Source organism: Sinocyclocheilus anshuiensis, unplaced genomic scaffold (assembly GCF_001515605.1).
Source record: "Sinocyclocheilus anshuiensis isolate Anshui unplaced genomic scaffold, SAMN03320099.WGS_v1.1 scaffold729, whole genome shotgun sequence".
Taxonomy (NCBI): Eukaryota; Metazoa; Chordata; class Actinopteri; order Cypriniformes; family Cyprinidae; genus Sinocyclocheilus; species Sinocyclocheilus anshuiensis.
In genome coordinates, this window is record NW_015536561.1 from 59,955 (window position 1) to 87,079 (window position 27,125).

General features: G+C 37.2%; 2 protein-coding genes across 2 annotated transcripts; both read left to right on the top strand.

Annotated features, from left to right (window-relative positions):
* Nucleotides 1–1,543: 1,543 nt before the first annotated feature.
* On the top strand, nucleotides 1,544–12,547 carry LOC107701803 (SUMO-activating enzyme subunit 2-like). The gene is made up of 16 exons (XM_016503916.1): nucleotides 1,544–1,779; nucleotides 3,528–3,611; nucleotides 4,099–4,169; nucleotides 4,325–4,389; nucleotides 4,469–4,569; nucleotides 4,677–4,798; nucleotides 6,591–6,658; nucleotides 6,882–7,003; nucleotides 7,094–7,193; nucleotides 7,314–7,465; nucleotides 8,997–9,090; nucleotides 9,393–9,550; nucleotides 10,111–10,117; nucleotides 11,352–11,457; nucleotides 11,537–11,676; nucleotides 11,844–12,547. Exons 1-16 carry the CDS (start codon nucleotides 1,567–1,569, stop codon nucleotides 12,038–12,040), a joined length of 1,800 nt encoding a protein of 599 aa, XP_016359402.1. The 5' UTR covers nucleotides 1,544–1,566; the 3' UTR covers nucleotides 12,041–12,547.
* Nucleotides 12,548–13,742: 1,195 nt separating this feature from the next.
* LOC107701525 (carbonic anhydrase 5B, mitochondrial-like) lies at nucleotides 13,743–26,339 on the top strand. The gene is made up of 7 exons (XM_016503570.1): nucleotides 13,743–14,325; nucleotides 16,468–16,665; nucleotides 16,914–17,032; nucleotides 23,032–23,127; nucleotides 23,224–23,286; nucleotides 23,445–23,603; nucleotides 25,271–26,339. The coding sequence occupies exons 1-7, from the start codon at nucleotides 14,187–14,189 to the stop codon at nucleotides 25,421–25,423; spliced, it is 927 nt and encodes a 308-aa protein (XP_016359056.1). The 5' UTR covers nucleotides 13,743–14,186; the 3' UTR covers nucleotides 25,424–26,339.
* The last annotated feature ends 786 nt before the right edge of the window (nucleotides 26,340–27,125 follow it).

Here is a 27,125-nt window from a genome sequence, read left to right on the forward strand (position 1 = left end):
CATTTATCTCTCTCTCTCTCACACACACACACACACACACACACACACACACACACACACATAGCAAAATCATTGAGTCATTTCTTTATTATATTAGTTATTTATTCTATTTCTATTCTATATTTTCATTATTTCATTTCATTATATTTTCATATTTAAATAAATAAATTCAGTCATTAAAATAATGCAGTCGCAAAAATACAGGATGTTTTTTTTTTTTTCAAAAGTATAACTTTAATTATAATTACTGCATTTTTTAATTAGTTTTCTTAATTACTGAATAATTACTGTTGGAGGAAGGCAGACTCTCTCTGTGCTGGATGAATTAGGCCCCATTATCACCGACTTCAGTTATGAAAATGAGAGTCATGGGCTGTATATACTTGTATGTATTAATCCTTTAATCTTTGCAAATTGCAAAATCAATGAATCCACATTTAATCATTATATTATTTGTTTATTCTTATTCTATTTCTGTCTATTGTTATTTAATGTACAGTATTAAGTAAATAATAAATCAATTAATTCAGACATCAAAAGTAATGCAATATTAAAAATACACGTTTTAACACACTTTATTTTTAATTTTTTTTTTAAGTAATATTGAAAGTAACTACAAGGTTTTATTTATTAACATTAGTTAACTACACTGGTTTACATGAACTAACAATGAGCAATACTGAAGCATAAATACTAAATAAATACTAATACCAATAAATACTAAAGCATTTATTATTATTAGTCACTGTTCATTTCAACAATTAGGCTACTAATACATTTTAAAAATCAAAATTGTTATATATGTCAACATTAATTTGTTAACATGAATTCACTGTGAACTAACACGAATAAACAATGAACAGTTATATTTGTACTAACATTAACAAAGATGAATAATTGCATTAAATATATATATAGGCCTATTTCTCATTGTAGTTTATGTTAGCTAATGTATTTACAAATTTTAACAAATTGGACCATATTGCAAAGTGATACCCTGATTTAATGATGTAAATATTTGCTGTCAGTGTTGGGGAGTAACTAGTTACATGTAACGGCGTTACGTAATTTAATTACAAAATAAATGTAACTGTAATCAGTCACAGTTACTAAGAAACAATGTGTAATTAAATTACAGTTACTTATGAAAATGTTAACGATTACAAAGGGGATTACATTTGAATATTTACACACATCCACATACAGATTTAATTGATTTTTTCCCCAAATTACACTGACTACTCTGAGACATACCATTCATTAGAAATTTAGAAAAGTAATCAAAAAGTAATCAAAAGTAATCAGTTACATTACTTTAATAAAGTAATTGAAAAAGTTACACTACTATTACATTTTAAGTAGGGTAACTTGTAATCTGTAACCTATTACATTTCCAAAGTAACCTTCCCAACACTGTTTGCTGTCGCTATATATTTATTTATTTAGGATTTGTATTCGTTTTATTTCGGCAGTTAACTTTCTAGTCTCTACTCAACAATACATTACTGTAGCTCAGCCGCACCAACAGAGGTCGCCAGTTAAACCAGCTGCGCTCATCCTCTGCGCATGCGCACGTCTCTTCTCTCCCCGCTGGATCAAACTGCTGCTTGTCCGCGCCGCCGAAACGCCGAGCCGACAATGGCACAACTGGTGGGACCTCTCCGCAAAGAGCTCGCCGACTCCCTCTCATCCTGCCGGGTGCTGGTGGTCGGGGCGGGAGGTATCGGCTGCGAGCTGCTGAAAAACCTGGTGCTCACCGGCTTTAAGAATATTGAAGTGGTAAGTTGGAGGAAGGCGGACTCTCTTTGTGCTGCATGAATCAGGCCCCATTATCACAGGTCCTCATTTATAACATTCTGAAACGAAAATGAGACTCGTGACTTGTATAAACCAATGCATTACTCCTTACATCACGTATTTTATGAACGTTTTGCTTTTCGTTCCATCGCAAACATAAACCAGTCCTTTTCTTTCGCGCCATGTTCTGTGTCGTACAATCAATCTCCCTTGAAAACATTGACCAATGTGGCCACACTTCACTTCAAGTTACCATAATTATTATTCGAAATAAGTGCGGTTTCGAAAAAAGTATTTTAAAATGAACATTTCTTTAATATTCTAAGTATGGTATCAGACAAAGATTACATTTAGTTCTAACAAACAGCATCTTGTCGTCTGTGATACCGCTTCTACTATGTCCTTGAAGTAACAGTGTTGCTAGTATTATAGTGTTAGCTATTAATCTTGTGCACAGGGTTATGAAACTGCAAGCTGTTTATTTAGCAGGATAATTTAATGCGGGTTTTTCTACAAATATGCATACTATATATAATATATAATATAATTTAATCAGTTGGTTACTGTTCAAAATCATGGTAACAGGGTTGTGGTAAGATTGTAATCTGACAAATGTAACAAGCATGAAGTGAAAAAAAGCACACACTTCATTGATATTGAAGAGTTTATGACCTGAAAATATTATGTTGATGAGGCTATCAGTGTTTTTATGTAGGCTATTAAGTGTTACAGTGGCACTAGGGCTGCACGATAAATCGCATGCGATATTTAATGCGCATCTTGTCAGTAAAGCCGGTTCTGTAATCAGCGGTAAATCGCCATCACGTGCGGGCTTTCACATTGAGCAGCATTAACTACACAGAGCCGTTGTTCACTGACGAGCTGCGCAAAAAATCGGTAAATAATTTTGCAGTAACTGTTATGCTGATGTTGTGGCTGGGCAAGCAAATGTTTGTGCTTGTTTCTGTATGATATAATTGTTCATATATCTATTAAAATACTGATATTCTGGTCTATAACTCCTCCCCGAACTTCCCGCTGCCCTGTATCTTGGTCTCTCATTGGCTGTAGGTCATCGCCGATGTGTTTTTCAGTCAGAACTCATTTCACACAGCGTGATTGTGAATCGCCGACAGCTCCAGATATTTAGCATGCCAAATATTTCGCGGGCGTTGGCGACGCATCGGCGATTCCCTCAGATCGCGTCTTTGATAATTCACACTGCGTGATTGTCACTCGCGTGAACGAGCACCGATTTGCCTCTGATGTCGGGCATTTGTCGGCGATTTCGCAAAACCTGTCGGCGAGTGAAAAATCGGGCTAAAATCGTGCAGTGTGAACTCGGCATAAGTGGCACGCTACCGACTTTTTAGGGTGTCCTATTTTGGCTTTAAAATGCATGGTAAAAATAAATATCCAAGTAATAATAAAACTGAAAATAATATTAAAATATACAAAATGTGGGAAATGCGCAATTGGCAGTTGATTTTTAGTTACTAAATAATAAATAATGCAAGTAAACGCATTGTTTAATTATGGCATTTTATACCATTTAAAAAATTGTGCGTTACAATGGCACACAACCTGGGGACTTTTAGGGACCCTTTAAAATGCATTGTGGTTACATGCCAGCATTTTGCACTTTCTTTAATGATTATAGTGTAGTATTGTTGTTGTTTTTTAAATTATCTTCATAGTGTTTAGCTTTTTTTAATTATCCTCATTTGCAGATTGACCTGGACACCATTGATGTCAGCAACCTCAACAGACAGTTCCTGTTTCAGAAGAAACATGTTGGAAAGTCTAAAGCTCAGGTAAACAGTAGAGCCCGACCGATATGGGTTTTTTGGGGCCGATACCAATATTAGGGAGTAAAAAAAAGTCCGATACCGATATATTGTAATTTACACTATTTACTTTCATTCATTTTAATGAGAAACCGGTGAATAAAGACTGACAGTCCATGTTTAATGTTTAGAAATTATTATTTCAAGACATGTTAAGCATTTTTGCTCGTTTATGTGGGCCGGGACGTGTTGGGACAAACATGGTTACAAAAAATAAATAAATAAATATATTATATATATATATTTATTTATTTATTTATTAACAAAATATTTTAGTTTGTCTTGTATATTTTTTTCATTCGATCAGATAAGATTTTAAGCTGTCATATGGTCAAGTTACAACGTGCCCCTCGCAAAACGATATATCAGTCGGGCTCTAGTAAACAGTATAACTGACTTCAACATGTGTGATTTAGAAATCTGCATCAGACAATGATTTATTACCGTGTTTCAGGTTGCCAAGGAGAGTGTGCTTCGGTTTTGCCCATCTGCAAACATCACTGCCTACCATGACAGCATCATGAAGTGAGTCCAGTTACATATTATCAAGATAAAGACTTGGTGTATGAACATTTGATAGTGCATTTCAAAAGTTAATTTGTCTGTGGATACTATAGAAAGCACTAATTCTAAGGTCAAAAACTTTGAGGTCCAATGTTTTTTTTCTTTGCACTTTGCAGCCCAGATTACAACGTGGAATTCTTCCGAAATTTCCAGCTTGTCATGAATGCTTTGGACAACAGAGGTATGAATTATTTAGCCGACTTTGATAAAAGTTAAGGAACGCTACATTTCTAAAATGTCTTTTCTTTTGTCCTTTGCAGCGGCCAGGAATCACGTCAACAGGATGTGTTTGGCCGCTGACATTCCCCTCATTGAGAGCGGCACGGCTGGCTATCTGGGACAAGTCACAGTTATCAAGAAGGCAAGGCTCTTCTATTAAATCAGCAACTTTTTTTTTGGCACACGTTGCTGTATTCATCTCAATGTCACGCTCTTGGCATTCACATTTTGTAAATTTGCAAACTGCAGGGTCAAACGGAGTGCTACGAGTGTCAGCCTAAACCCACGCAGAAAACCTTCCCAGGTTGCACCATTCGCAACACTCCCTCAGAACCCATTCACTGCATCGTGTGGGCCAAATATCTCTTCAAGTAAGTTCTCTACGCTAATACGTCTCGTTGAAATGCTTAGTTCTGAATTTTTGTGTAATTTATATTGTTTTTCATGTTCAAGGATGTCGTATTTTTAATATTAATGCACTTTGCACAAACAATACTGAATGTAAGGGAAAATCCACAGCTGTGAATTAATGATTGTGTGTGGGTAAATTACCTGTGTCTGTGCAGTGTGTCTATAATAATAATGAAGCTGCAAGTTTAATTACTTCAGAAGCATTGTGAAGTTGTTGTAGCCTTTTAATATGCTATTGAAGCTAGGCCTGTCACGATAACAACTTTTTGTTGTGCGATATATTGCCCCAGAAATAATTGCGATAAGTGATATTATTGTCATTTTAAAGACCATTTTATGCCACTGAATATATAATCATAATGTAACAGCATAAGGCAAGAAGGCCTACACACTTTCAAATGACAACGAACTTTTAATTTTTAAGAATATTTAGATCATGGATTCTATTAATATCATGGAATTAAGTATCAAAATATTAGATACCTTAAAAACCTGAATAAATGGTAAATAAACATTTTCTAACAAAAAGTGCAAAGTAACAAGTAGAAAAAAAGAAAAATGCACAAGGAACTTGTATGGAGATTTTTCCATCTACAGATTTTTGACAACAGATCATGACAACACCACGTTATGTACGAGAAGCTGCAAAAGACACGGGCACAAGTGGAATGTACAAAACATGGTGACATAAATGTTTAAGTAAATATATTGGGCGATATATTGCCTCACCAAAAATGATTGAGGTCATGTACATATATTGCACGATAAGTTGATATATCGATTATTGCAACAGGCCTAATTGAAGCTATTTTATTAATAAATATCGAATTGATAGCATTGACAAGTTTTTGTGCTCCTGAATGTTTGTGTATGCACAGTGCGGTCTCTGATGTTTGTGTGCTTCAATGCAGTGCGGTAGTATAGAACGGTGATTAAACTGACAGGGCTTTCCCTAAAAAAAACACATCAAAACCACCAGTGGTCGACCCTTTACCACCACGGTGGTAGAAAACTCACCATTGCAGCACTAGTCTCGTCACAGTGGCTGCACTGATGATATTCCTAAACTAGGGCCCTATGAAATCAATTTTACTTATCCCCAAATTCTGTTTTTATGATTTCATTAAAGTGTGTTTTTTGTTTTACTTTTTCAGAAGTATGTTTTTAATAGTTTTAATTAAGTTTTAATAATCAAAAAGGATATCTAATCAGTTAAATTCATAAAACTAACAATTTGATAATTGAATAATTTATTAAAATTAGCAATAATAGGGCACTATGAAATGCAAGTCCCCCCTCCCCCAGATTCCTTGTTTTATGATTTAATACAAATATATCAAAAATGGTGGAATTTAAATTAATTCATAATACTTTACCAAAATAAGAGAACAAATTTTAACATTTAATTTTTGTTTTGGCAAACAATGTGCTGGCCTGCACAACAGAGATTTCCAGTTTAAATTGAAATGTGGATGAAATATTGTGTGGTATTCCTTAAAAGATTGTTTTAATAAACTGTATTAATCTTATTGTTAATATTACTTTGAGAAGTACGTTCTGCTTTACAATAGTACAATATTTCTGTCATAATTTCTTTAAAGTGTTTTTTTGGTGGGTTTAGTGAAGAGTTTCTGTGTGTATCTGATGATAGTTTTATCAAGTGAAATGGTGTATGAATACTATTAACTTGTATTTGAAACCTAATTTAATTATTGTCATCCGCTTACATGTCATTTTGGATTGCCTCCCTAGTCAGCTTTTTGGCGAGGAGGATGCGGATCAGGAGGTGTCACCTGACACAGCTGACCCTGAGGTTGCTTGTGAGTAGTCGCACATTTACAACAATTTATTTACTACTTCAATGGTGGACATTATTTATGCTTAAATATGCTTGGATGAAAAATACATGTGTGATTTGGTGTATCAAAGGCGTAAATTTGTATCTTTTATTTAAGGATGGAAACTTTCTGTCAAGTATGTACTGTAAGTTTGAATTGGGACCATTTGATGAAAAGATGTGTCTGGGATGTTCATTGACTACAGGGAACCCCGCAGATGCAGCAGCCCGAGCTACAGCCTCCAATAAGGATGGAGACATCAAGCGGGTGTCCACTAAAGAGTGGGCTCGTTCCACAGGTTATGATCCTGTCAAACTCTTCAACAAGGTGCAAGTTCTGTTACAAATGTGACACTACTTCATTACCAAGTCTGTCCTTTTAGAAATAGTCTAAAGGTGATCTTGTGCTTCCTTTCAGCTTTTTAAAGATGACATCATGTATCTTTTGACCATGGATAAGTTGTGGAAGAAGAGAAAAGCCCCATTACCACTAGACTGGACTGAGATCCATCAGCTTGGTGTGTGTTTGTTCGGGAATTATCTGTACATGACCAGCTTTGGTTATATTGAAAATTAGCCTCAATGTTAATGAGGCTGTGTTGTGTGTGTGTGTGTGTGTGTGTGTGTGTGTGTAAAAGAATCTTCTCAGGAGGAGGCCTTTGGCACAGGTCTGAAGGACCAGCAGGTGTTGGGTGTTCAGGGTTACGCTCAGCTTTTCCACCGCAGTGTAGAAACACTCCGATCTCAGCTGATAGAGAAGGGTGAGGGTGCAGAGCTAGTCTGGGACAAGGTGAGAAAACTCAAGCAATATTCCTCTCATTTTATTGTGGAACTAGTAAGCTATGCATATTTAGGCCCCGTCCACACGGAGATGCGTTTAGCTGTATACGCATACATTTTGTATCGTATTGGTGTTTCATCCACACGGATCCGGCGTTTTGGGAGAGTGAAACCGATATTTTTTGAAACCGGGTCCCAGAGTGGATAAATCTGAAAACGCCACCCTTGCATTTTCGTGTGGACAGCGAATCCGTATACTTTCTGAAACGATGACGTCATCAGGCCACGTCTCGCCCCTATTCAGACACAAAAACATGAACAAACACTGAACGATTGTCTTTTTATTAACTAACATTAACACAGATTAATAAATGTATTGTTCCATGTTCGTTTGTATACAGATCCATCAGCTTGGTGTGTGTTTGTTCGGGAATTATCTGTACATGACCAGCTTTGGTTATATTGAAAATTAGCCTCAATGTTAATGAGGCTGTGTTGTGTGTGTGTGTGTGTGTGTGTGTGTGTGTGTAAAAGAATCTTCTCAGGAGGAGGCCTTTGGCACAGGTCTGAAGGACCAGCAGGTGTTGGGTGTTCAGGGTTACGCTCAGCTTTTCCACCGCAGTGTAGAAACACTCCGATCTCAGCTGATAGAGAAGGGTGAGGGTGCAGAGCTAGTCTGGGACAAGGTGAGAAAACTCAAGCAATATTCCTCTCATTTTATTGTGGAACTAGTAAGCTATGCATATTTAGGCCCCGTCCACACGGAGACGCGTTTAGCTGTATACGCATACATTTTGTATCGTATTGGTGTTTCATCCACACGGATCCGGCGTTTTGGGAGAGTGAAACCGATATTTTTTGAAACCGGGTCCCAGAGTGGATAAATGTGAAAACGCCGCCCTTGCGTTTTCGTGTGGACAGCGAATCCGTATATTTTCTGAAACGATGACGTCATCAGCCAACGTCTCGCCCCTAGTCAGACACCGCTACATAACGTAACAGCAACAAAAACATGAGCAAACACTGAACGATTGTCTTTTTATTAACTAACATTAACACAGATTGATAAATGTATTGTTCCATGTTCGTTTGTATACCGCGCGCAATATTTATGCATGTAGTCCAAGTCTTCTTCTCCGTTTTTAGTGTATCTCTGGCAGAATTATAGCGCCACATACTGGTCTGTCATGTATACTACATTTTGTGTCGGTTTCGTGTGGACGCAGATATTTCGAGACGAGGGGAAAAAAAAGATCGGATAGGGAAAGCTCTGGCTTCGTGTGGACGTAGCCTTATACTAAAGTATACTAATGTTTATAAATGTAATTAATTTATATAATTATTTTTAATTGATACTTATTTAGCAAGGCACATTGTTAAAATGTTGTCTAATGTAACATTGTCTAATGTTAAAAATGATTTCTATTTCAAATAATTATTTTTTTGTACTTTCCATTCATCAAAGAATCCTGAAAAAAAAGTAGAGAAAAAATGAACTGATGTTCAGTGTGAACTCACTTTATTTGTGCTGCTGTTTTCAGGATGATCCTCCAGCCATGGACTTCGTAACAGCAGCCGCGAACTTGCGCATGAACGTCTTCAGCATGAACATGAAAAGCCGCTTTGATGTCAAATGTAAGGATGTGTTTGTAAGGCTGTATTGTTGCTGTGATTGCCTTGACTTAAATTATTCAAAATGATCTTTTTAGTTGGTGTTTAAAAACAATAAAAGTGTATTTTTCAATTGTCCCATTTTTAGCTTAATAAAGTTTTTTTTTAATGCTTTATTCACCAAGAATTAAACTTCAAATTAATGTATTATAGCCTTATAACTCATGGCTTTAAAACGAATAAACAACATACTTCGTAATAAAACGTTTTAATAAAAAGTTCTGAATTTTAATGTGGCTTTTGAACTATGTTTCCTTGTCATCTAGCCATGGCAGGAAACATCATTCCAGCAATAGCCACCACTAATGCCGTCATCGCTGGTCTCATTGTTCTGGAGGCGCTGAAGACTCTTAACTCAGACTTTGACCAGTGTCGCACGGTAAACTTGCAGTGTTGCTCCTTTCACGCCCAACACAACTTTGACGCCTGAATTGCATCATGTCCTGTTTTATCGAATACATTTTTCCATTTGTTTTTCTCACTTGATTTGAGGTAATTACATCTCAGCAGTAGTTTCGGTTGTGAAGACCTTTTTAACCTTTTCCTGTTTTTGAAAGTCTTGTCAAGTGGTATAGGTGGGAGTTATAGGGCTTGTCCAAATACTCACACTTGCGGTCTTTGCATTTGACTGCTTGCGTAATGTATTTCCTGTAATTGGCCCAAGTGTTCAAGTGAGCATGAAGACCACAAGTGTGTGTTGAACTTTTCAGTACCCAATGGGGACACACTTATAGTGTTCTAAAAATGCAGGTGTTTACAGAGTTTTATTTTGATTTTCAATACGTTGCATTTAAAATAAAATTCTAAATCTCTGTCCCTATAACATATTACACAGTTTAGTAATTGTGGTGCTTCTAATTAAGTGATAAAAAGCAGTTGCAAATGTTGTACAGAATACACACTCATCTTTGCATCAATAAAATGTTCAACACTTTGTTTTACTACCAAATTAAGTGTAATATCTAATTAATTTTACACCAGAAGGGTTTCCGTGAGATCTTGGCAAAAACTCTCATGATTTATTTCCAGAACATGATGCATGATGGGATACGCTTAGCCTCGATTACTGCTTCAGAGAGGTATTTGGGATAGTGTGGATTTAGTGTGCGTTAAGGGCACTACGCTTTGGCATTTTTAAGACCTGAGACAGTCTTGCGCACTTACTACTTGTTGCGTGCACGTGCTCTCAAGTGTCCAAGACTGCAAGTGTGGGTATTTGGACAGGCCCATAGTCTTATACTTGTTTTTTTTTCATAACTTCATATCCAGAACACGTAAGTACCACACTTCATATTTTGTGAATGTTTGCAAATCGCCTTTCTGAATGTGCTTGTTAGCATGCTGTACGGCTAATGTGGCTAAAGTTACCATTGTCTCTGACTCTATTCACAGAGACCAGAGCTGTCATTATTTTTAAGAAGCAATAAATGTGTGTTTAGGAATTCTACAGATGCTGAGTGTTTTCAGCTTAAAAATGAAAATAACAGGGTTCTGGTCTCTGAATACAGTAAGATACAACATGCCAACAAGCACTTTCAGAAAGGTGATTTGCAAACATTCACAAAATAAAGTGAGGTTCTTGCATATCCTGAATATGAAGTTGGATTACGAACAGTTGGTATTGGTCCATCTTTGAGAATCAACTTTTGTGCAAGTCCTGCATTTTAATGACCCTCGTTTGCAAAGCAGTCTCAATGATCTGCACAAACATATACGAATTTAGCTGTTTTCTTGGACACATTCCCTTCATATAAAAGACTTTGTATACTCCCGGCCTCTGAGCCACTAAGGACGCAGTGGATAAATTAATCCACTGCGTCCTTAGTGGCTCAGAGGCCGGGAGTATACAGAGACTCTTGTGTTCATTATTATAGCCAACAACAGAACCGTTATAATGTTTATGTAGTGGAGACTGCTCTAGTGGTGATATATACATGGCAGACTGTCCGGCTCACTCGGGGTGGGATCTATGCTAATAAGGCAGATCATCACCAGTCGTGGGCGGGCCTTCCCAACGTAAGAGTAGGGAAAAATCTGGAACCGCTTGTTTGGGGAGATTGTTTATGATTTATGGGCATTATAAATAAAGGAGTGGGCGGATTTTTTACCATTATAGGCTGATTGTTTAGACACTCTGGATACACATCTGTGTTCAAACAACTTATAAAAGTGAATTTTGCATAATAGGTCTCCTTTAATGTTTTTGTCTCTCTGTTTCTCTACAGCAAACAATAACAAATTTTTGTCTGACTTTGGGATTCGGAACGGCAGCCGTCTTCAAGCAGATGACTTCCTACAGGATTACACTCTTCTGGTCAATTTAATTCACAGGTCAGTGTGGCTGCATTTAGCTACAAGGATGATACTTTGGGTTTCTCGAATATTAAAATGTATCTTGCATTTATTGCAGTGAGGAATTGGAAAAGGATGTCGAGTTTGAAGTAGTGGGTGACGCCCCAGATAAGGCGCCTGTATCAAGCGTCCCGGAAGAAGGGAAGAACATTGCCAACGGTAACAAAGATTCTGCCCAGCCATCTACCTCATCTAAAGGTAAGAACAACATGGATTGCCTGCAAAACATCAGTCTTTAAAGGGAATATTTCACCTGAAAATTGTATATGTACAGCTTGGACATTCAGCCTAAACATCATATTTTGTATTTCACGGGCGAAAAAGTTTCACTGCTTTTGATTAATGTACTTTTCTCATATTTACAGCAGCTGCAGAGGACGATGATGTCCTTATCGTAGACTCCGATGAAGAACCGTCCTCGAGCACCATGGAAACTTCCCTGGAGTCTAGTAACCGCAAGAGGAAGCATCACGATGCTGATACGGATGATGCTGCGTCTAAGCGCAAACGCCTCGACCAGCAGCCGGCCGATGATGATGAAGACATCATCGCTCTAGACTAGCAAAATTGACAAGATATCACCTGTCCACAACAGAGGATTTTCCTCCAGTTGAATTTTTGTACGGTTTCTCTTACCAAACATGTAAATATATCTGTACAATATGGTTCAAGCTCAATGGATGTCGTCTTTTCCTTCTGTCCTTTGTTTTTTGGGAACAGAAAACGGCTGAGTTATGAACTGCACTCACTTAGGTTTTACTCAGATGGATAAAATGCTTTTCAACTTTGTATTTTTTACGATGAGTGTGTCTATTTTGCAGTGGTTTAGAAAGGCTGACAAAAGTGCTCACGGTATTTCAATGCATTTTTTCATCTAGAAAACCATATTCCATATTTATTACAGGTTGTTTTTGTTACCAACCTCAGTAATATTTCTGATCATCGAATTTTACAGTAACACTGTATTACTGTATGGATAGTATGATGGTTTGTGTCTTCTGTTGCATTGCTTTATAACTACAATGAAAAATATTGCGACTTTTTTTTTTTTAAGAAAATACACTCAGACAGCTAGTTACACCGTTCTTTCATTCTTATATTTTTAGTCTTTAAGCGGTATAAATGAGCCCATGCTTTATTTACTGACCAAATTGAGCAGCTGAATAAACTAGAGCAGTGGACTAAAAAAAGGTTGGGAAACACTGAACTAGAGTATCTCATTTAACCTTTATTTACCATGAAAGCGTGGTCTTGAAAGGGCACAATGTCCTAATTGCACGTTGTTTACATTAGAATGTTTGACGTAAGAACCTTCCGTTTTCACTTCTTACTCGCGTAGATGTCGGAGTCCACCGTTCACGTGGTATTTGTCGTCAGAAAGGTTCATCTAAGATGCTACATGACACATTAACCCTTCCTCTAGGTGGCAGGTCAAGTAAGGTGCAAGTTATTGTCTACAGTGGCAAATTTTGCGGGCAATTGCCAATAGTTCATTTATTTGGTCAAGATACTTGTTTACATTTAGTCATTTAGCAGACGCTTTTATCCAAAGCGACTTACAAATGAGGAAAACACAAACACAGTTTTCCCGTGTGATATGAGCAAATACTATGTTTGCAAAAAATATATTTTACACGACGAGCAAGTAATGCCATCGTGTCCATTCGGAGCAATTTTCGTTTCGCAAACGATGAAAAACGCAAATAAATGTGTGCGTCTCTACCCTAGGACTCCACGCTCAGTAAATGGCCTTGGCCTAGCCTTTGGGTATTGAGATGCATTATAGGATTGAATGAGTGCACTCGGTAGTGTCCACTATGGGTACACTACCACAAATTTCTGTGCTTTATTGCACTATGTGCCGGTTTTTGTTCACGAATCGGTTCACTTTGTTCTGAAATCACTTTCGGACAGTTCGAACTCACTGATAAGTTGCGTTTTATTAAGACGTGTTTGTTGTAGTGATGTAAATGATTTTAGTATTATTTATTGTAAATGCAAATTATGTTTAAGCTCTAAATGAGTTTTATTATGCGTTTGACAAACTGTACCGGGACAGATTATTACAAATAATTAAAAACACCATTATTAATTAAAAAAAAATCGGAAAACGTAAGAAAACGCATTTGTTTATTTATTTACACAATAATGGTTACCATTATTACCCAGTTTATATATAATATATGAATGGGTAATAATATTGTAAATAAATTCCCTGTCTTGAATGTGACATCATAGCCATAGACATCATCTCCACGTGTCCTGTCTCGGCCCTCCTCTGCACGCCCCTCAGTGGATGAAGCTGATTGGATTGAAGCTGGACACCCGACAAACCCCAAAGTGGACGTATCCTCCATTTTATCCCCTTTTACTGGGATATTTAAACCTGTCTGTCCACATGCACGTCATTTTCGTCCTTCTGTCTTGACTATAAACAAAAGCTGAGTTTTGTGAAACCCAGACAGCTGGAAACATCTAGATCTCCATTCGGAGTTTGGTGTGTGTTGTTAAGTAACGTAGCCCTTACCTTCATCAGTAGCGCGCGAGAGCAAGTTGGGTGTTGTTGGGACAAGTTCGGCACGAGAGCACACGCGAAAGGACAATATTTCACATGCCGTGGCGTGACGCCTACGATTAATCAATATTTGAGTTTTAATCCGAGCCCAATATAATTAATTTTTAGATTTTTAGAGTAAACGGAAAACATCATGGTGACACTGGCAGTGATCGTAGCGCCTCTCGGTCGCCAGATCCACAGACATCTGAAGCATTTGAGAAGCCAGCGCTGGATACCTGCTCGGGCATGTAACTTGTCTGCATGCTCCAGCAAATTAGTTCTCAGTCAAGGTTAGTACATTTTTGCTATACTTTTTATTGTTATTATTATTTTGATTTGGTTCATGGTAAATATCCCACCACCTTGTCTTGGTTAGTGGTCGTTTTGTTGGACTATGTGTGCACTATTTTCACCACTAGGGTTTATTACAGCTGTTGTAATGTCCTTTATAACTGGGTTGATGATTATGCAGTCCACAATGTCATTGTCAGCGAAAACGCCTTCCTGAATGACTTCCGGGTTTTGCGTGAAATGGAATGTTTACAAGAAACACGGCGGTAAATGATCACTGCATTGATTGTTTCAGGGCAGCTGCAGTAGTTTATCATGTTTTGATGGTAAATGAACCTTGGGTGTTATCATTATGGATGTATTAAACGAACCCTATCCGTTTACTTAGGTTTTACATGTTTCAAAAGTCACTGTTTTTCCGCAAGCCCCGCCCATAAGAGATATGGGGCATGTTTATATCTGCAGGACACTTCATTGAAAACGGCCCTGAAGATGCAATAGTCACATGAGACCGAGTATGTCTCATTAAAGTTTTTTTTTTCTCCGTAAGAGCTTTTTAAAATAGTTTTATCACTTTTTAGTAAGAGTATGTTATTTGTTGACGGTTACTGATAAGCAAACCAAGCAAAAAAAAAAAAAAAAAAAAACTTTAAACAGGGTAAAAAATGGGGCCTTTTTTCTTGCATTTTCAATACATTTTCATTGAAAGGAGATCCTTGAGTAAATGTTCAATGCCAATCAAATTTATAATTTACGTAATTTTTGCAAGAATGAGTTGAGAATGAGAATAACAAGGTTGTAAACTTAGACTAAACTAAGCTGTCACTCAGTGGGAGTAGTTATTTATAACCTTAGATTTGATCATTTTTTGTAATCATGCTGTAAGAGGTTTGCACGCAAGACGTATACCATACATATAACAATGTCATATTCTTGAATATTAATATAACTGTTATGTGTACTCCTATCTTTACCATGCGATTAGTAGCACCTTATAGCTGTCATTTGCATTGTGTAGACCTTATCTTATCTAAACCAGATTGGTTTATCAACAAACAAAGCCAGTCTTTTCCGATTATACTTTGAAAGCCACATAAAAGTAAAGAACAGTTGAAGTTTAATAAGTAAAGGTTACATACAATTAACCTAGTTGTTAAATGTGGTCTATCAGCTATGGTTTGGGGAAAGAACATAAGAGTAAACTTTTTAAATCAAGTTTATTACAAAAGTTCATTTTAATTTACATTTAATCAAAGACTAAGCTTAAATGAGTGTCTTTTGATATTTTATAATAGAGTTATAGTTAGAACCCATGCTGTGTTTGCTTTCCATAAAATGGGTCAGCAGAGTTGTAATCCCTCTTTGCTAGACCACTTAGATGGCTGACAAGAATTATAGTAAATGCCATTTTAATCTCATGAAAGGCAGTTGGTCACATTCTCTGACTGCTTTAATTCATCTCCTTTTGTAGAATCTGTAGCATGTGACCACAATCTAAGCAGTTATTGTGTAAGACGAGCGTCTCGCTGTATAAAGGAGCTCTTACATGTTTGCTCAAGGATCACCTATAAAATTCCCAAGGGAATGTATTCATAAAGGTGGCATAAAACTCTGCGGACTGTCTTCCTGTTGAGCTCTACAGTCAGTTTTTCCCTGACATTCCACATGTCAGTTTTTTTCTTTTTTCATTTTTTGAAGCATCGAGTCACAAAAGGAAGCATATTTTCTTTGACTTTCACTTCTCTAACAAGTTCCAGAAGGACGGCTCGTCGGCTTTTTGTCCTGCTTTGGTTTTCTTTTTGTTGCTTTTTTTCCCTGTTTGGATTTTAAGCATTTAGAACAAATGTGTAACTCATCGCATGAGGCTGCACTTTGTGCCATAAAATGTAGGTTTATGTGTTCTATCTGTCTGTCTGTCTATGGATTCTGTATGCTTTGATATGTCATGTTTGTAGTAAAAACTGACATACAGTTTCTGAAATGTGGTGTTCTTTTTAGGTTGTTTAAAAAACTGGATTTTGCCTACGTAGACAGCATTTTGGAGCACCATGCTTGCAGTTGCACATTTTTGATGACCAAAATGCTGCCTAGATCACTAGATTTGTCTGGTTCCTTGTCCTGACCAGTCATTCTCTTCCCAGTGCATCCGATGTGGCAGGAGCCGCTCGCCATTCCCGGTGGAGATCGCCAGTCACCAATTGACATTGTGGTGCGTAAAAGCATCTTTGATCCGCAGCTCAGACCCCTGAAGGTGCAGTATGACCCAAGGACCTGCCAGCAGATCTGGAATAATGGCTACTCTTTTCTGGTCGAGTACGACGACACCACTGACAAATCCAGTAAGCTATCTTCATTGTCTGTACTACAGTTACTATAATAAAACTATGTTGACTTGGAATTTACAGCTACTATCGTTACTAAAATTAAAGAAAATAAAATGACACAAAATGAATGGAAATCTTCCCATATTAATTTATTCTGATTTTACAATAGTAAAACAATTTCCAGTGTGACAGTGTGGCTGAAAAGAACAAATTAATGGTTCTGTGGTGTGAGAAAACTGTGAACTGAAATGAACCTCTTTTAGCTCTGAAAGGAGGACCACTGGAGGATCAGTTCAGACTATGCCAGTTTCATTTTCACTGGGGGGAGAACAACACCTGGGGCTCTGAACACTCCATAGACCGCCGCCTTTACCCTGCTGAGGTACCTTTATGCAGGATTTTAATATATTTTTAGGACTTGTGTAACTATGAAGAACACAAAATCACTCCATTACTTGGTCATCTTTTTAAGCCGTCTGTATGTCCTTTTTTACTATAAGAAAGTATTTCTCTCTTGCGAACAGACAGAGCTTCTCTGTAATAGAGGGCAGAGACTTTACCGTTAGGAACACCCCATTATTTCTATTGTGGGATAGTCACATCGATGAATAGCTTGTTTGAACATGACGTCACGTCACTGTGTTGCTGTGGCGCGAAATGCAGATGGAGGGCAGGAAGTCATTTTCTACATAGGAACCACTATCACAAACTCAAAATGCGTATGTTTGCATCGTTTATAATTGCTCAAATTGCTCAAACTGAGAAACCACAAGGAGCTTTTTTCATGTACTAAATGTTGTTGTTGTTCATAAGGGGGGAAAAAAGCAAGAAATTGACTGAAAAATGCAGGAAAAAGTGGCTTGTAAACCTGCGTCTGCGGTCGGGAGGAGCCGAGTCAGATAATGCCCATGTGTGCAAATGGTTAATATAAGATATAATAATGTATTAAGATACTAATGATATATTAAGATTAGTGGTCGACTGGCAAAAAATGTTTGGCAGTTGTTCAAATATCTGCATCGGGTGATAAGTTTTCCTGTTTGGCTGATGTGTTGCTGAGAACGTCAGTGCCTGCGCACACAGCGCTCACATTCTCTCTCTTCATTGTTTGCTGTCGCCGTTTAGCAGTTCTGTCTAATACGGGTAGAAGTCTGTCTAATAGTCAGATATCTTCTCTAGAGATGCGCAATCGACAAACTTTAAACTCCTGATTTCAAACTATGCTGCACTTTATCCATTTGCCCACTGTCATATTCATGTCATTTTCACTGTGTGCTGTATGTAAAATGAGTGTTACCTTGACTTCGTTTGAAAAAATATGATTCCCAGTGCACACAGACTTCCCAGATTACTGAGTGCCCTGTTGTTTACAGCGTTTACTTCCTTTTTATTTATATATTTAAAAATATATATTTCTTCTAAACACCACACGACAATGTAAATAAGATATTCATTTTGCAGTTTAGAGAGCTTCATTGGTTTTAACGGAACATTGTGAGATTGCAATAAATTGAAGTGAGTGACAGCTTTTTAGTGATCATATGGAAGCGCTATTTGCTTGCATTCTAGGCTAAAATCAATTCAGAATTTGAATAAAAGTTTTGTTTTTCCTGCTGCTAACAGGACCAACGACCACATACCCTGTACATGCAGCAAAGCTTCAGGAGTGACATACAGTGGGTACGGAAAGTATTCAGACCCCCTTAAATTTTTCACTCTTTGTTATATTGCAGCCATTTGCTAAAATCATTTAAGTTAATTTTTTTTCCTCATTAATGTACACACAGCACCCCATATTGACAGAAAAACACAGAATTGTTGACATTTTTGCAGATTTATTAAAAAAGAAAAACTGAAATATCACATGGTCCTAAGTATTCAGACCCTTTGCTGTGACACTCATATATTTAACTCAGGTGCTGTCCATTTCTTCTGATCATCCTTGAGATGGTTCTACACCTTCATTTGAGTCCAGCTGTGTTTGATTATACTGATTGGACTTGATTAGGAAAGCCACACACCTGTCTATATAAGACCTTACAGCTCACAGTGCATGTCAGAGCAAATGAGAATCATGAGGTCAAAGGAACTGCCTGAAGAGCTCAGAGACAGAATTGTGGCAAGGCACAGATCTGGCCAAGGTTACAAAAAAAATTCTGCTGCACTTAAGGTTCCTAAGAGCACAGTGGCCTCCATAATCCTTAAATGGAAGACGTTTGGGATGACCAGAACCCTTCCTAGAGCTGGCCGTCCGGCCAAACTGATGGTGAGAAATAAGATTCTCTGGTCTGATGAGAGCAAGATAGAACTTTTTGGCCTTAATTTTAAGCGGTATGTGTGGAGAAAACCAGGCACTGCTCATGACCTGTCCAATACAGTCCCAACAGTGCAGCATGGTGGTGGCAGCATCATGCTTTGGGGGTGTTTTTCAGCTGCAGGGACAGGACGACTGTTTGCAATCGAGGGAAAGATGAATGCGGCCAATTACAGGGATATCCTGGACGAAAACCTTCTCTAGAGTGCTCAGGACCTCAGACTGGGCCGAATGTTTACCTTCCAACAAGACAATGACCCTAATCACACAGCTAAAATAACGAAGGAGTGGTTTCACAACAACTCTGTGACTGTTCTTGAATGGCCCAGCCAGAGCCCTGACTTAAACCCAATTGAGCATCTCTGGAGAGACCTAAAAATGGCTGTCCACCAACGTTTACCATCCAACCTGACAGAACTGGAGAGGATCTGCAAGGAGGAATGGCAGAGGATCCCCAAATCCAGGTGTGAAAAACTTGTTGCATCTTTCCCAAAAAGACTCATGGCTGTATTAGATCAAAAGGGTGCTTCTACTAAATACTGAGCAAAGGGTCTGAATACTTAGGACCATGTGATATTTCAGTTTTTCTTTTTTAATAAATCTGCAAAAATGTCAACGATTCTGTGTTTTTCTGTCAATATGGGGTGCTGTGTGTACATTAATGAGGAAAAAAAATTAACTTAAATGATTTTAGCAAATGGCTGCAATATAACAGAGTGAAAAATTTAAGGGGGTCTGAATACTTTCCGTACCCACTGTATATCCCGCATCTGTCATATACATGCGGGATTCACTTTCAAAATAGCTTGTTTGCAGTCAGGGTTAGTTGCTTAGCCTATATCCACCGCCTTGATGGCAGGCAAGTATTTCAATTTAGTTTAAAAATCGCTCCTTTTCTTTACTTAAGGATCACGTGCAATATATGTTGTGATTTTGTTTATACCTTTCTCTTGTAATTGTGTCTAAACCAGTACAGTATGGACTTTCCTCCATCTCATCCATTCCCTCCATCTGAATTTCGCGCATCATCAGAATCATGTGACTGCAAACAAGCTATATGTGGCAGTCTAGGGGTGGGCGATATGACAAATCTTATTTAACTGTATAGGAAATTTTATTTGACGATAATATGGAAGGATATTCCGGACTGTTTTCAAAAGGAATTGCAAATTATATTTTCTCAATGTCCAATTTGTTTAATTTGACCCATTTTCAGTGTTTGAAAACAAAATGTTTGTCACTTTGTATACAGCTGATACTTATTACATTTAAAGGGCAATGTCTGAAGAATATATATTGTTGAAACTAGAATTGTAGCTTTCCCTCTATCAAAACAGAACAAAAATGTCTGAGTGCAAAAAATGCACTAAAATGGTCAAGTTGAGGCACATTACCTTGCTCTCAGTAGTCTATTCATAAGATTCTATATTTGTATCCGTTTCAGGGATATTTGAAATAAGGGATTTTATTCATTTTAACAGCTTCTGAAGCTACATAGTTCAGACATGCAGTATTGTAACTATGTTTGAAACAAATCCCTCACCTGGAAGTGTGGTTGCTTTCTCCATACATTGTATTCACATCAATAAACCAAAATAGTTGCCTCACCTGGATTAAGTATTACACTTTCTTTTTCTTTTTTTTTTATTGTTATAACATGTGAAGTGGAATCTAAAATCATATTAAGATATTTAAAACTTCATGAGTTACAGGGATGCAGACTTTGGGGAAAAAATGAAATTCTTTGCACTAAGACAAGTGTGTTCTATGCAATTGTCTTGATAGAGAAAAACAAGATCCATTTCTACTCTCTATTATTTGTTCTTCAGACATTGATCTTTAAATACAAAAAGGATCAGCTTAATGCAAAGTGACCATTTGGTTTTCAATAATTTAAAATGGGCAAAATTCAACAAATTGGACATTGTGTCACTTTGGGCTCCCCATATCTCTGGGATTGAACAATATAGGGCCTTAAAAATGAAGATTACAAATGAAAAGTTTATTGAGAACCAGAATTTAAAATGATATTAAGATATTTTTAATACTTCTTGAGTTACAGACTTGCACACTTTGGAAAAAGAATATTTATGGCACTCAGACATGTATGTTCTATGCAGTTGTTTTATTAGAGAGAAACCAGATACATTTCTAGTTTCAAAGTTATTTATTCTTCAGACATTCCCCTTTAAATATAATAAATATCAGCTGTATACAAAGTGACCAACATTTGTTTTCGACCTAAAAATAGGTCATATTAAACAATCTGGAGTCATGGAGCCGCATTGAGATCCCCATGTCTCCGGGATTGAACCACATAGGGCCTTGAAAATAATGACTCCAAAAGAAAAGTGTATTAAGCACCAGAATCTAAAATCACATTCAGAAATCTTTAAAGGGGTCATATGATGCTGCTAAAAAGAACATTATTTTGTGTATTTGGTGTAATGAAATGTTTATGCGGTTTAAAGTAAAAAAAAAAAAAACCACATTATTCTCCACATACTGTACATTATTGTTTCTCCTCTATGCCCCGCCTTTCTGAAACGCGTCGATTTTTACGAAGCTCATCGGTCTGAAAAAGCGAGGTGTGCTGTGATTGGCCAGCTATCCAGTGCGTTGTGATTGGCCGAATACCTCAAGCGTGTGACGGAAATGTTACGCCCCTCACATACTGCTGATGCCGTGTCCCGGCCGGAGCGACGAGACAAAAACATTAAAACCCATTACAAACGAAGCATTTGTTGCATCCAGTGGGGACATAATTACGGATTATAATGACTTATACTGTATTTTTACGCGTTGCGTTGCATTGCATCGTGCCGCGTAAACATAAAACTCTGTCTGCATTTGTGATCAGAGAAATGACAAACAAGTGCTACTCTACTGCCCAAAACTCGTGTTTGAATAAAGGAAAACTTGAAATCGCATCATATGACCTCTTTAATACTTCTTCAGTTACAGGCATGCAAACTTTGGAAAAAGAATACTATGGCACTCGGACAGGTCTGTTCAGTGCACTTTTTTTGACTAGTTTTAACAATATTTGTTCTCCAGACCTTCCCCTTTAAAAAAAAAAAAAAGTATTAGCTGAGTGCAGTGACCCACATTTGGTTTTTGACCACAATTTACTTCTGGAGCCATATTTAGATCCCAATATCTCTGGAACTGAACCATATAAGGCCTTAAAAATTAAGATGCCAAAAGGAATGTTTGTTGAGACCGAAAGTCTAAAAGGGCATTAATATATCTTTAATACTTCTTGAGTTACAGGCATGCAAACTTTGGAGAAAGAAAACTTGAAAAGTGCTTTTTCACATTTTTCAGTGGTCACCACTGGCATATACTGCAACAAAGATTGCGAAAGTCAACAGATTTTACTAATAGACATATCAATCTCTGTGTAAAAATATAATGATGCTGCAATCTTTCTAAAGTCATTTTTACCCTCCTGTAATTTGGCTCCGAATCTCAGGTGAAAATTGCCATTTTGACCACCCTCTAAAAAATAGTGGGTTACTCAGTAAATATACATCCATGACATTTAATATTTTGGCTTTAATCACTATACGTGTTTATCTTTCTTCCGAAAAAATATTGACAAAATCAAAAATCTTAGCCAGAGGAGACATAAGGAGATATGTGTGAGTGACTTTATTGTGCCAAAAAGCCAAGTTTACTTTTGTAAGCGCTGGTGAGAATGTGACCTTTTACTGCTCTCAACACTCCTTTAGCTCTACTGATATGTCGCTGACTGTGTGTGTGTGTAACAACTCAGGTTTCGGTCCTGTAAATGTATCCTCTATTGCGTAAAGTGCTTTCATTCCCGCCTCCTTGGTTGAATCTAATCGTTCCAGAATTAATGGAGTTCTGTCCATTTGTACGGATGTTGGTTTAAGCCATTGCGGCACATCAAAAACACAAAACCCAGCTATGTTCAACTGCAGGATTGTGTAACAGGATGAACTACTGTGGTAACCTGAACCAAATGAAAAGCATTATGGGAAATGTGCCCATTAATTTCATTCATAATGGCATGGGTGTGTATCTGTTCTGTTTCTTCACAGCTCCATCTTGTTCACTGGAACTCTGACAAGTACAGTTTGTTTGAGGAGGCTGTTATTGAGGATAATGGACTAGCTGTTATTGCAGTCTTTCTGAAGGTACTGATGTAATTATTATCAAACATCTTTAAGCTTAGTAGACTTTGAAAAAACAAATAAAATGTACATTTTAACATTACATTTGCTATTACATAGATTGGAAAGAGACACGAGGGTCTGCAGAAACTGGTGGGTGCCTTGCCTGCAGTCAGGCACAAGGTAAGGCATCAAACATTATGTTTTGTACACACTGAGCTTCGGCATTGTTGTGAGTTATAAACTGAGATTAAGAACCTCAGAGTATGATGCTTTGGAAACAGTGGGATCAGGGATAAACTTGTTGCATACATGTAATATCCTCATCCTTTTCCACCCAGGATAGCGTGGTAGAGTTCACCAAGTTCGACCCTGCACATCTCCTCCCGGAAAACATTGATGACTATTGGACATACGCAGGTTCTCTGACCACTCCTCCTCTTACTGAGGCGGTGACATGGATTGTGATGAAACAGCACATTGAAGTCAGTCATGATCAGGTAGGAGGCTGATATGTTTGGGGAATGTAAGACAGGAAATTAGGGGGTATTTTTTCCCCTCACAGCAAATTTAAAGGTACAAGTGGTCAACTGATTGTATTAGAATAGCTTAGCTAGAAAAACATAATCTTATGCAAATTAAAGTAATTGTATCATATAAATGACTTAAGTGTGTGCTGTGGTGCAGATTTAATACTTAATAATATTATTAATTTATATTTATTTTTTTCCCTGTATTCAACTGACCTACAGTATAGGCCATTTGATTGGTTCTGAAACGGGGACAATGTCACTTTTTCTTCTCGTTTCGGTTGGCTTTCACAAGACAACATTTTAAAGCACCAGGTGTGAAATCGACCTAAAATGGTCATAATTTAGTTCTTCTTAAAATCGCTATTAGATTGTAAAATGATCCCAAAACAGTCCATTGTAAAATGTTTTGCAAAAACTTAAGATCACACTGAAGTGATCAAGGATGTGTAATAAGCTGCTAATTCCTAACAGTGGTAGTTTATAAGACATGCAGAGCGGTAGTTTGATTGCATTTAATAGTTGTTAGTTTTCCTGGTGTTTAGGAATAATAGTACATATTTTGCTTGACATCAAAAAGCTGTGGAAGTTCAGAACAAGTTTTTTTTTTTTTTTTTTTTGAGGGTTTTTTTTAAGAGAATTTTGGGGGACAATTCTGCTTGATTATGATGAAAATGACACTCCATTAACACTCAATTTTCACTATGCAAATATTTTCTTATTAATTTCTTAGTTTTTCTTTACATTTTAAAGTGAAGTGTGACCTGGACATTTCTTCATGGGATTTACCTTTCTCCACTTTACACTTTGGTTTAGGAATAACTGAGAAATCAGAGTGTTTGTGTGCGTTTATGCTTCACTCTACTTGGAAGTGTGTTTTATTCCAGCCATCCTTGGTCAGGGCATTTCTCAGCTCCTTATAGCTCCAAACCGTCTGTAGTACATGGGAAGCAGCTTTGGTTTCCCTTGCCGACTGGCTGCAATGCATAAACATGGAGGGAAAGTCATAATTTAGTTCTTCTTAAAATCGCTATTAGATTGTAAAATGATCCCAAAACAGTCCATTGTAAAATGTTTTGCAAAAACTTAAGATCACACTGAAGTGATCAAGGATGTGTAATAAGCTGCTAATTCCTAACAGTGGTAGTTTATAAGACATGCAGAGCGGTAGTTTGATTGCATTTAATAGTTGTTAGTTTTCCTGGTGTTTAGGAATAATAGTACATATTTTGCTTGACATCAAAAAGCTGTGGAAGTTCAGAACAAGTTTTTTTTTTTTTTTTTTTGGCAGCTTACTTTCAATACTAAGAGAATGCTAAGAATTGAGTTCTGAATATATATGACCCCTTTAAATACAGCTGATGAAAGCCATAATTTTAGGCTTTGAGACACCCCTCAAACTGGCTATTTTAACTCTGCTGGGAGTCTGATTGTTATTCCAACTTCATGCTCCATGGTAACCTGGGAAATGGAACGGAAAAGCTCATCTGGCTGACTGCTGACATCAGTTTTCTCTGTTCTCTCCATTTTTACATACAATTTTCCTTTTATTATTTGCTCTCATTCTAAATAAATTTATTTGAATGTGTTCCCTATTTTTACATATTCTCTATCATTCTTTTTTGGCTTTTTCTCAGTTGGCAGTGTTTCGAAGCTTGCTGTTCACATCGGCAGAGGAGCAGTTGCAGAGAAGTATGGTCAACAACTTCCGCGTTCAGCAGGTTTTGAAGGGACGGACTGTCCGCTCTTCTTTTACCCCCTTCCTCCAAGATGCTCCCCCAATGATGTAGCAACAAAACTCAGTGACCTAATTCACATCCTAACCTCCAAAACAAGCACAGACTCATCAGTCACTTTTTATTACGGAGAGCTGATGAAGGTCTTAACTGGATTTTGTCAAATGTTTTCACCATTTCCAACCAGGCATTTTGGTATAGATTGGAGAGATTCTATTGAAAGGGATTAACAAAGATATAGTTTAGTTATTGAAGGGCCTGTTTACCCTCTGACAAAAGATTCATTCATTGTCATTTCGGTGTTTGTACAAGTATTGAAAATAATGCTAGAATTCAGGTAATTCTAATTTCCTTATGAAACGCATTTCCTCTCAATATAGTGGCAAAGGGTGTCCACGTTTGTGGACAAACAGCTCCCTCTTGTGGATAACTGACAGAATGTAAATGGGGGGGGGGTTCAGTAGTTTTAGTTTAGTGGTACACTTACCTTGTTTGCTGCGAGGGAATTTACTGTATGCATGAAACTGCACAATGCCTTTCATTTTTTATTGGATTTTAGATGTTAAATAATTTTACGTAATTTCAGTAGAGAGAAAATTTGAAATATTTTAAGACTACATTTGAGTATTGCAGTATAAATAAGACTAGAAATATAGTCTTTTTGAAAGGTGCACTAGACATTTAGAGGTGTGAAAGGAAGAGTAATGCGCACAACTGTTTAGTGAAGATGCATTACTGTACTTGCTGTGTACATCAGATTTGTATAGAATAGGTTATCATCCCTAGTGCCTTTTTCCATTGTAATCGGTTATCTGATCAACTGCACAAGTGGTTGGCCATAATTGCCTTCTGGCAAAACATGTGCCTCCAGTACAAATCTCTTACAGTCTTTGTTGTTCTCTCATCCTTTAAGCTCATGGTTGTAATTGTTCATCTGTGGATATTTAAAGTGTATTTAGTGTTAGTGATTAAAAATAATAATAACAGAGAAACTGTGTTTAGTCTCTGTGTAAGAATGTCTTGTAAAATGAACCATGTGCCATGTAACCAGAGGCGCTGGTCTCTTTGTGATGGCTGAATAACAATGTTATTGTATAAACTGTCCCTAAAGTGGCCTCTTGTTTGAATGGGCCACCTGCATTTTCTCCCTATTGGGTCCATGGATGAAATTCAGAGTGATACAAACTAGACTGGAAAGCTGGATTTGCACTGTACAAACAATAGGTTACAGTGAGACCAGGATCCATTCCCTACACCTGCCCAAGTCTTTCGCTACTCTCAGAGTAGTGAGCATTCCTTCACATCAGGAGGCCCTGGAACAATGTTTTCTCATTGAAGCAGAGTTGAGTAGCATGTGAAAACACCTTTTGTTGTTTGAATTTGAATTATGCAGTGGATGAATTATAGTTTGAGGTTTTGTGACATTCTGACTCTTTTTGCTGTAATGGGTTGGCATGAGGGACATGGATTTGTATTTTTTCCCCTACACACACTTTTGGTGGGATTTGCCTTTGTTTTGTTCTTTTTAAGTAGCTTAAGGCCTTCCACGTTTAAAGGAAATCAACAATCACCATTTAACACGAAAACTAGTTTTGTTTTATAGGCAGCCCCTTCTTTCACTTATCATCTTAAGTCATTTTCATAACTGTCACTTATGCTGCCTATTATCAATTTTATGATGCAAATTTATGCAAAACTTTCATATAATTTCTTTGTTGTATTGTGTGTAAAAATGTTGTATTTTTTCATTTGTTTC